The 11,130-nt window shown below is 37.3% G+C and overlaps 1 protein-coding gene across 2 annotated transcripts in view; it reads right to left on the bottom strand.

Moving 5' to 3' along the window:
• Positions 1 to 3,661: 3,661 nt before the first annotated feature.
• The window catches only part of ELOVL5 (ELOVL fatty acid elongase 5), an 88,756-nt gene continuing 81,287 nt past the window's right edge, over positions 3,662 to 11,130 (bottom strand). For both annotated transcript variants that reach the window (XM_003769155.4, XM_012549126.3), the window contains exons 6-8: positions 9,963 to 10,087; positions 7,276 to 7,410; positions 3,662 to 5,720 (exon numbers count right to left, since the gene is read on the bottom strand). In XM_003769155.4, the coding sequence (XP_003769203.1) occupies positions 5,589 to 5,720; positions 7,276 to 7,410; positions 9,963 to 10,087 (392 nt within the window). In that variant the 3' untranslated portion in view covers positions 3,662 to 5,588. The remainder of the gene's footprint in view (positions 5,721 to 7,275; positions 7,411 to 9,962; positions 10,088 to 11,130) is intronic.

The following is an 11,130-nucleotide window of genomic DNA, read 5'->3' as shown; positions in this document are numbered from 1 at the left end:
TCCTTCTTTGCACTTATTCTCCCAGTGCCTGCACCTAGGAATGCTTAGTTCTTGATTGATAGAAATAAGCCTCTATTTTAATAAATACAAGAATTCTCTATTACTTCCAAGATTAAATATAAAATCTTGTATGACTTTAAAAAGCATTTCATAACCTGGCACCCTCATACCTTTCCTGTCTTTTACACATCAGTCAGACACTCTGTAATCCAGTAACATTGGCTTCCTTCCTTTTCATTGGCTATTCTGTTCACTGACCCAAAATCCTCTCCTTCCTCATCTCTCCTCTTGGCTTCCTTTTCGTTCCAGAGGAAATCCTACTTTGTACCAGAAGCCTTTAGTAGGGATTGATTACCTCCAACTTATCATACACACACATATGTGGAGTGTATTATGTGTATATGAGATACACATATACAGAGACTAATTTGAATTTTTTGCTTTTCTTTATATCCTCCAGAACTTAGTAGGGTACTCGGTACATAGTAAACATGCTTGTTGACTAAGTGCCGAGCGGTCATTCTGAAATGGGAAAGTCATCTTAGGGAAATGACCTACGTCAAAATTTCAAGGCTCCATGCCTTTGACAGAATGGGTGCTCGTCCTTGGAAAGGATTGAATGTATTAGCTGCTGCTATTCTTGTATACAATAATTTGTCAGTTTTAAGATAACAAATGAAATCAATTTAGACAGTTACATGGAATAATTAATGGTGCAAAGTCTAGTATCACCCCTAGATTAATAGAACAAAAGCTTGGAAAGGAGCTTAGAGGTCATTTACCAATCCATGTAAATCCTTTATTTTTATAAAATACAGATTTTGTTAAATCCCTTATTTTACAGATGAACAGAAAGAAGCCCAGGGAGGTCACATTGATCTGTTCAATGTCACACAGATGGTAGACATCGGGTGAGATTTAAGTCCAGGTCCTCTGACTCCAGCCAAAGTTAGTGGTTTTTTTCCACTGTATTCTCTCTTATTCCAAGAGAAAGTAGGTAGGTAGTATTATAGATAATGGGAAAGAAATAAGTCAAGATGAATAGATAGCAAGAAAGATATGGAGAGATTGATAGAGTTAGTGACATAGATAGGAAGAAAAGAAAAAAAGAAATAAAGATATAAATGGATAGGGATAGAAATAGATGACAGATATAGTTGGGCAAATAGGAAGAGATAGATATGGATAGGAAGAGACAGAGATGGATGAGAAGATAGACAGAGAGATAGATAGAGATAGGAAGAGAAGAGATGGATGAATGGATAGATGATTGCCTAGCACACAGGCACTGTGCTAAGCTCTGAGTACACAAATACTAGTAAGCAAGGAATTTACATTCTAATGCAAGTTTATATTCCTAACACAATGGAGAGCTGGAAAAGGTGAGGGGTATATAGTCATCAGGAAGGAGTATTAAGGCCTGGATCTGGGCAAGAGAAGGCAAAATTTCACCTGCTGCAGCTTCTCAACCTAAGTTTCAAAGGCTGGATGTAGAGATAGAGGTGCTATGAGGGAGCCTGTAGCATGGTGGAGATGGTTAGCAAATAAACACTCTCCAAGTGAAGGATATTTTTAATCTCCCAAGCCAAAAATCCTATCAGAGAGGAAACTGGTTAAAAACATGGAGTATAAGTAAAACTACTGTAAACTTCTACTTAGGAAGTCTCCAAAAAGCTTAAATAAAAAAATGGAAAAAAAAAATTGGAGAATAGAATTTACTCCAGAAGATGTTCTGATGTCCCTGATTTTGAAAATGTTTCACTATTCATTATTAATTTCAAGGGTTTTTTGTTTTTTGTTTTGTTTTGTTTTTTGCTTTTTTCTTTCCAATGGAAGGGTAGGGGAGAAAATAAATGATGAGGAAATGAAAAAAATTATGGGGTTCAGTGTACTTTGATATCAAATGCTTCTGGAATGAAAAAATCTATTTCTTTATCATTCTGCAATCCAGCTCAACTACCCTTCCTTCTGTTCTTCACATATATTTCATGTTCTGTTTCTCAAACTTTTTCATTGATCATTTCCCATGCACTCCCTATCTTTACCTCTTTTTCACACCATTCCTATTCCTCCTTCAAGACACAGCTCAATCAGAAGCCTTTCCCAATCCTCCCAAGTGCTAGGCTTTCCCTAATAACTTATATTTTAACTACTTCATAATTTATTCTGTACGAATTTCTACATGTTTGTTTCTCCCATTAAAATAAAAACTGATTGTGGGTAGGGATTATTTTATTATTTGTATATACCTGTATCCTCAGTATCTAGTACAGTGCATGGAACATAATGGGCACTTAATACTTAGTTTTTTGATTGAATGAATCCTTCCCCTCATTCTACCTCCTTGACTACAATTGCTAATCATTTTCCCAAAGACCTTCAGGTATATGACAGGTATAACAGCTTTTCAGACATTGCAAGTGTTATGTTTTTGGGAGTGGACCACAAATAGGACCATAGTGAGTACTTCAGGGTATGTTGAGTACCCATTTAATATTCATGTATTTATCTAGGTGGTGCAACAGATGGTCAGAGTACCATACTTAACGGAGAAATCTGAGCTTAAATCCAGTCTTAGACATTGAGTCTGTGATTCTGGGCAAGTCATTTAAACTGTTTGACTCAGTTTCCTTATTTGTAAAATAGGGGTAATAATAACATCTAACTCCCAGGGTTGTTGTAAGGATTAAATGAGATAACTAGCATGGTGTTAGTTATAAGTATTAGCAATTATGATAATCAAGAATTGATTGGGAAAGGCCTCCCAGTGTCTATTCCTGTTCTACTTAAACAGGAAGGCCAGCTGTGTAGATACCTATTCTTACCCGAACATTTAGAAATGCAGAGCATTTCTTCTAGTATAGCCTTCTAGTTACTTAAAGGAAAACTCTGGAAAACTCACACCTGGTGAGCCAAGGTACCCAAGTAGTGGCAAAGGGAGGAAGCATTTGTTTTGAGAGCTTTCTAGTTTGAATAATTCTTCCTATACAAGGTACTAAATTCAGTTGTTTCTGTTGTTGAAAATATACATATGCTAACATGTAAATGTAACAAATTTTAAAATAATATAATTTGTTAAATAAAAAACCTATTTCTTATACCCTCTCTAAGTGTTAGTGCCCTGGGATAGACTGGGGTTTTTTACTTCTTTGGTTTTCTCATCTTAGTAATCACTCCTCCCCCTAAGGCAGTTTTGTTCTGCCTTTGGACTCTTAATTGTTTAGGAAGTTTTCCCTTAGATTAAGCCAAAGCCTGTTCTTTGTTTGTTTGTTTGTTTGTTTGTTTTTGAAATTTCCCCCTATAGCTGCCTCACTTATCTTGGATTTCAACATACAGTTAACCACTTTAAGCTTCCCAGTCCAAAGATCATTCTCTTGTGTCAAAGAAAACAGAAGCAAAATAGGAGATCATTAGTTCTATCCTCTCTGTCCACTCTCATTGTCCAGTCCACCCCATGTAGCACTCCTAACCCTCCCTTTGACTTAATTCTTAACCTTCCCCTCTCTTCCCCGCTCCACTCCCGGCCCCCATGTCCTTTGCATTCCAGGGGTATATCAACACCTCTTGTGGCCCAGGCATCCACTGATTAAATACAGCTAGTTGAAATGACACGAGACCCCCTCCACCAATTTGAGATCGCACAAACATCAAGGAGTCCAAGCACAGATAATCAAAAATGTTTTAATGATTAACGTTTTGACATTGTTTAACAATGTGGGTATATCCAGATGAGCTAAGGATTTATTTCTAGCACACTTAGCACTATTGAGTATTATAGCTTCTGTACTGAAATATGTAAAGACTTTTGCAAACTGGTACCTAGGAATGAAGACATACACATATAGACACATATACTCTCTAGTTTTGATAAGGTAAATGTAAACAGATGCCATGACTTCTTCAAAACAAGTAAAGAAAATCCACAAGACTAATAAGAGAACTCATTAGTTCTCCCAAGATATGGATGTGCAAAATTAAAGCATGGTAAACTGATATTTACATAAATATCAAACCAACAGTCTATACATTTAGATCAATGATTCTCTAAGACATACTGCATGAGTGGTTAAATGTAATTGCCGCTCAGTGATTAAGGTATTTATTTATAGGCTAAATTCCACACTTTAAAGGACATATACAGTAGCTCTTGTCTCTTTTTGCCACTCAAGAGAGCAAGACAAGATTTTACGGTAAGCAGTATATCATTTTGTTTTTTTAAATAAGCAGTTCTAAACAAATCTTTAGATACCAAGCAGAAAAATTACAGGTGATTTATAAGACTTACACGAAACAATCATTTCCAAATTTCCCAGAAATTTCTCTCTTCTACTGTAGCTATCTGTTTAAATTTTACCTTTAAAAAAAAAAAATCAAACAAAAACAAACCCAAAAATTGGGAACGTGTTCTCTCTTTTCTTTTCAGTAATCTAGGCACATTTAAAAAACTTTGCATCTGAACAGATAGCAGTACAGAAACCAATCAAAATGTGACCCCTGCCAACCAATCATAGATCATTTTGTAGGACTCGGCTACATCAAAAGTACTCAATTGTCTTTTTGGAAAGGTGTCTAACCCTACCTATGTGTGTGAAACAAAACCAGCATTATTTCCCTGTATAAAAGCCACTTAGCAATTTGGAGTTGAGAAATTAAAAACAGTCGGTCCACCATACACGCTTCTTTAAACCTTAAAGACAAGTTATATATATATACACACACACACACACACATACACACTCTCTCTCTCACACACACACTCACTCACACACACACATATATATATCTGTCATGGTTGCTTTAGCGCACATTCTTAATTTTTTACATTAATAGCGGCACGCAAAATAAAAAAATACGATCTGTTAAAAAGTTAAACTGATTGCTCCATTAGAATCTAGGCCTGCTTAAAGAAAGCCAATATTATAAAACCGGAGGTGCCATTGCTGATTTCATGGAAACTTGCACAAGTCACTTAAAATTATGCTTCAGACATCATTCATCTAATGAATTGTGGTCTTTGATCTTTTTAAATGGAACATATTAAGAAAATCAAATTAAAAAACAAAAAACAAAAATCAAAAACTTCCTTAAAACTTAATCTTAATTTTAAACCGAAAAGCTTTGGGCCCTGCTTTTTTTTTTCTGTTAAATTTTTAAGGCATGTGTGTTTATCTCTACTAAAACAACATACAAATTTACATTTACAATCACATGCATGATCTACAGTAAAAAAAAAAAAAAAAAAAAAAAAGAGAGAGAGAGACTGGATTACAGTGTTTGGAAATTGTGAATCACAATTCAGCACCTATCATATTGACTAATAAGGCAACAGCAGTGTCATTTACTATAATAATACTCCCTTCCACAGTCTATAGAGCAGGGTCAGTAAGAGCCCAGAATTGTTAAAAAGTCTTATGCCTACTTTAATAATCTTTATACAATTTTTCTAGTTTGCACTGGTTAAGTCCTACATAAATCACACTATTGCAGGCAGGAATAGTTACAGTAGCTGTTAGGAGTATCAGTGCACAACTCACATTGTGCTTACAATCAGATGATTTTGTTGTCTGGGGTGTCTAAATGTTTGGTCTTCAATCCTTCCTTTGTTTTCTTGGTTTCACATTGTTTTCCAGAGAAGAAAAGCTATTTGTGTGACCGTTCACTGTAGCCATGGACCCATTCTGATAGTCTTTCCTTCGGGCGGATGCCTTCTTGTTGTAAGTCTGAGAAGAACAAGAATAAATGGGATTTTAATATGGTAGTCAAAATAGCCTTATGGGGGAGAACGCTAAGGCTACTTTCCAGCATAAACACTTGATGTTAAAGATGTTGATATAAAAATCCACTGGGGAGTGAGGAGGCTAGCTTCTTTGCTTTTTAAATTGTAGTGTAAAATAACCTTTGTGGTCAATAACCAAATTTGAGGTTCTGTCTTCTAGTTTCATTTACTCATCCATCTGTCAAAGTTTAATTCTATTCTTAATAATATACCCTGACCTTAAATAAATTAGACAAAGAGATCTCTCATCATGCTTTCCTTCAAGTAATGAACACATTGAGAGGTAGATGGTGTTGTAGTAAGGGTATGGGGCTTTGGATTATGGAAAATCTGGTTTCAAACTGTTTCTAATACCTATAAGATGAGTGACTATGGGTAAGTCACCTGTCTTTTGAACTTCAGCTTTCCTATATGTAAAATAGGAAAAATCTGTAATTTCTGTAAAATACTGATGATATTCTAATTTCTTAGTATAATAAATACTCCTTAAGAGTATGAGTTATAAAAAGCAGGTGGTAGCTGTTTTTTCAGCCACGTTTGACTCTGTGACCCCATTTAGGATTTTCTTGGCAAAGATACTAGAATGGTTTGCCATTTCCTTCTCCAGTTCTTTTTACAGATGAGGAAACAGAGATAAACAGCATGAAGTGACTTGTCCAGGATCATATAGGTACTAAGAGTCTGAGAGTACATTTGAAGTTAGGAAGATGAATCTTACTGACTTCAGGCCCAATACTCTAACCACTGAGCCACCTGACTGCCAATATAAACCAGATACTGAGCTGTATTGATAAAAACTATTTTCCTTACTGCAAATTCCCTCTACCAATGAAATCACAGGTCTGATCCAAAAATACCTGTGGTACCTATGTCAAAGGAATCTTGCAGTATCAGAGATTTGGTATAGGAAATACACAAGGTGCAAAACTCCCTTTATCAGACATCTGTCCTGCTCTACAATTTAAAAGTCATAGGGAACTGCCTGGGACACCGAGTGACTTGTTTAGCATTCCACACCAATGCCTGCTAAGTTTTCCTGGCTCTGAAACTGGCTCCCTATCTACTGTACCTAATTGTCTCATCATCTTGATTTATCTCCTCCAAATGAAAGTGCAGTAAAGGTTATACACAGCAAGAGTTGAGACTTTATAAGGATTCACATATTAAAGGTTAGAACCAAAGATCATTTCCCATTAATCACTGAAAACATGAAAATCTTCCACTGATAGTCCTAGAGTGGGAGCACTGAGAATTCTGGGTCATAAAGGTTGGGTGGAAATTGCTTTACAGGAGTACTTCAGAAAGTAATGCTAACTTATAAGCCAATCATTACATAACTTTCATGAATTTTTAAAAAAAAAGTTTCTACTATGGATTCTAAGGCTAGCTACCCTTAAAGTACCTAATTTCAGGTGCTTTAAAATCATCTTGGATTTGCTACCTAACCAGACCTAAATTACACTAAATATAAGTTGTTATTTGTAATAAAGTGAGTTTACCTGAATGTAAAAATTTGTGAAGAGGGTAATCAATGAAATCATGTAGCCAATTTGAAAGTATAACCAGCCCAGAGGGAATGCACAAGGCCACACCACACCACAGCTAGTCTGAATGATTGTCAACACAAACTGAAGCTGTTGAGAAAAGGAAAAAAAAAAGGAGAGAAAATTAGCATCATAACATGATTTGGTATATACATGAGAGTTGCTTCTATGGGTCTCTAGATAACAATAAAAAGTCTTCCTGAAATCCACTGACAAATAGAGCAAACCACTCTGTGACTTTGTAACTTAGGAGGATATGCAAGTTCCTTCAGGGTAGGGGATATATTTTATTAGTATCTATGTATCCTCAACTGATAGTAGTAACAGCAAGAATAGTAGAAATAAAAAACTAACATTTATATGGAGGTTTGCAGAGTGGTGCAGACACATGTACATATGTATGTCTCTATAAACACACAAATAATCTCAATTGATTCTCATAACAACTTTGTGTGTGTTTTTTTTTTTAAAGGAAGGAGAAAAGGTATGAAATGTGATCCAGAATTGGAAGATGTGCTATATAGCAGGAAATGTGAAAAACAGATAATAGAATGTTTCTTATTTCTCATGTGTATATATTTCTTTTGGGAAAAGGCACCCTCCTCTGGTTTGAAGATTTGATGGAGAGGGAAATTAAGCTAAATCTATGTACTTCTTCTGATAAATAAAACAAAGGCAAATCACATGGAGCAGCTCTTAGAAAAAGTTAAAATGTTGGAAACACTGATTTGCTGCTATAGAGAGCCTCTGTCAAATTAATAATGGTGTAGGAGTACAGACCACTGCTTGAGATTTGACAAGAGATTGTTTTGCTGAAGACTAATTTTAAAAAATAATATACAAGTGAATCTACTACGAACAGCCCTGAATTTTAAAAGGAAATTAGGAGAAGGGAGGGCAGCTAGGTGGCAGAGTAGATAGAGCACCAGCCCTGAAGTCAGGAGGACCCGAGTTCAAATATGACCTCAGACACTTAATGCTTCCTAGCTGTGTGACTCTGGGCAAGTCACTTAACCCCAATTGCCTCAGCAAAAAAAAAAAAAAAAAAAAAAAAAAGAACCAGCTCAACTTTGTGCTAGGCATTGAGAACACAATGACAAAAGCTGCCCTCAAGAAGCTTATATTCTTTTGGGAAAGATAAGATGTATACATAAATGTATCTAAATACGGACAAAATAATTTGGGAGAGGAAGAGGTACTATTATCTGGGGGTCTCGCATCAGAGGTGCTTTCCCCTCACATATTTTATATTTCCTTGCATACAAATTATTTCCCCTCAGTCCTCGAGGGCAGAATGTGTAACCATTTTTTGTCTTTGTAGTTTAAATAATGCCCAATATACAGTAGGTGCTGTAAGCCACAGAAAAAAATTAAGAAATTGAGGAGGCCCATGATGAAGACCTACTCTGAATAAAAATTCTATCTAAGAAAATTCTTTTAACAATGACAGATTTATTTGGAGCGCTCTGTATTAGCTTTGTTTATTTAAAGTATTTGTTTTTTTCTTGTTTCATCTCCAGGGCAGCACATGTAATATTAGGAATAGCTATCAATGGTGCATACTTTCCCTTTTTAACACTGTTGGGTTACTTGAGGTCAAGAATATCATTTAAAGTAGAATATATACAAAGTGAACACAAGTCTTTTTCCTCCCACACTAACAGCTAGAGAGATCAGGAAAGATCTCACATTAGGAAAAAGGTGGTCCTCAAGTTGAACTCTGAAGGAGGCTGGGAACCTAAAGGGAGGAATACAATCCAGTCATGAGAAAGTACATGCAGGCCAGAGCAAGGAGATAAAAGCTGGAATGTCAGGTATGGGAAAGAATGAACAGGTACATTTGGCTAGAACGTAGAGTGCTCGAGGAGTGCAGTCATGTACGATAAGCCTGAGAAGGTATGCTGGAGCCAGATGGGGAAAAGGATTGAAGACTATTGGAGATTTCTAAAGGTCACACACTTCTTTTCTTCCCCGCTTCTTATATAAACACTCAGACTCTCAGATGTTTAACCACGCCAGATATCACCCAGCTAACCACTACTTGGAAGGGATGTACCCCCTGAGAGTGGGATCTGCTCATAAGCCACTGCAATAATATAGTTATCATCAATTTAATGGGAGTCTAAAGCACCCAGGATGATGATGATCACTGGGAAACTCTTTGTGGAAGGCAGCAATCGGGCGCTAACAGATGCTTGGAGGGTTTTATTACATTATCGACTTTGGCAGCAGGTCAGCCTTTCAACAAAGGCCTGCTCTACCCAACACCACACCCTTGCATGTCATGAGGCCTTCCAAAAAGATAATTGCTGACTGAAGAGCCGTTTGCTCTCCTGCTTTAGGCTGAGCAGAGAGCTCTCAGCTGCCCAACTCCTAAGAGATGTTCTGAAATGTGGGCCTTCCTTCAATCTCTGCATAGGCACGGAGAGTAGACAGGCCCATACACTAAGAGTGGGAGAGGTCAGAGAGACCAACTCCTTTTACAGAGGAGGAAGCTGAAGCCCAGTTTTCACCCCTTGGATTTTGGCACCAGATGTGTGAACATCCCCTTCCCTACCAAGGCCACAGAAGAGCAGCAAGGTCCCAACTAACTTCCTCCTGGCCGTCAGTCACCTCCAGAAGCAGAGGCCAAAATCACTCACCAGTTGGCCCTGAGTGATGTACTTCTTCCACCACAAATATGGGCGCATGGACGGGATAGCCGACAGACCGTAGTAAGAATACATGAGGACATGAATAAAGCTGTTAAGGGTGGCACCAAAGTAAGCTGGAGAGAAAAGGGAAGGACGTGTCATCAGTTTTCTACAACACAGTTTTAAAAGTTCACAAAGTTAGGGAAAATTTAAAAACAACAGAAAATGGTTTCTTTTATTTGAAAAGGGAGTAAATCTATTATTCACTCCCAGACAAGTGCCTTGTCTATCTCCCAGCATAAACACGTCCCAAATGAGGACTCAGTTTCTCCTCCAACCAGCTGGGTTGGGCCACTTCTCTGGCCCGATGTTCTCTAATGGGGGACAGATGCCATAATCCAGGCCCTTTGTACTTTGCTACATTCCACATAGCTCTAAGCTGTACCCTGAGACCTGAGAAAAGACAGCAGATACTCACACCTACTCTGCACGGTCATTGATTAAGATGCCCCAGAAATGGGCTGTCTTCTTTTTAAAGATGAGGAAACCAAAGCCTACAGACCTCAGCAACTGGCCCCAGGTCCCCCAAGCAATTAAGTTACAAAGCTTAGGAAATGGGCATAACCAAACTGGTAGAAAGGCAGAAGGCCGCTGCACAGCAGGGAGCTCAGGTCTGGTCCTACTCCCAAGACAACTCAGGGCAAGTCACAAAGTCATCATGCTTCAATCTCCTCATGAAGCAAATGGCAAGATTCATCTTTGCCAGCCCCTACACTTCACAGCGTTTTTGAGAGAATAAAGGGTCGTAACAGACAGAATTTTCTTTATTTTTTAAAATTTTGACAATATTTTATGTTTCCAATTACATGTGAAGACAGTTTTCAACATCCCCTGTTGCAAGATTGAGAGTTCTACATTTTTTTCTCCCTTCTCATATCTCTCCCCTCACCAACAGAGCAAACAATCTAATATAGGTTCTACATGTATAATCATTTTAAGCATATTTTCAAGATAGTCATGTGAAAGAAAAAATGAGAACAAAAGAAAGAAAAAGCAAGTTCTCTCTCTAGATGGAGATGGCATTTTCTATTCCAAATCTATTGGAACTGAATAGACAGCATTTCTTTGAAAACTCTGCGAGATGTTATTATTGCTATATAGGAACTTAAAGCAGCTA

This window comes from Sarcophilus harrisii, chromosome 4, assembly GCF_902635505.1.
Source record: "Sarcophilus harrisii chromosome 4, mSarHar1.11, whole genome shotgun sequence".
Taxonomy (NCBI): domain Eukaryota; kingdom Metazoa; phylum Chordata; class Mammalia; order Dasyuromorphia; family Dasyuridae; genus Sarcophilus; species Sarcophilus harrisii.
Note: the sequence above shows the minus strand (reverse complement) of the source record. Positions and strands in the feature narration are given on the sequence as shown.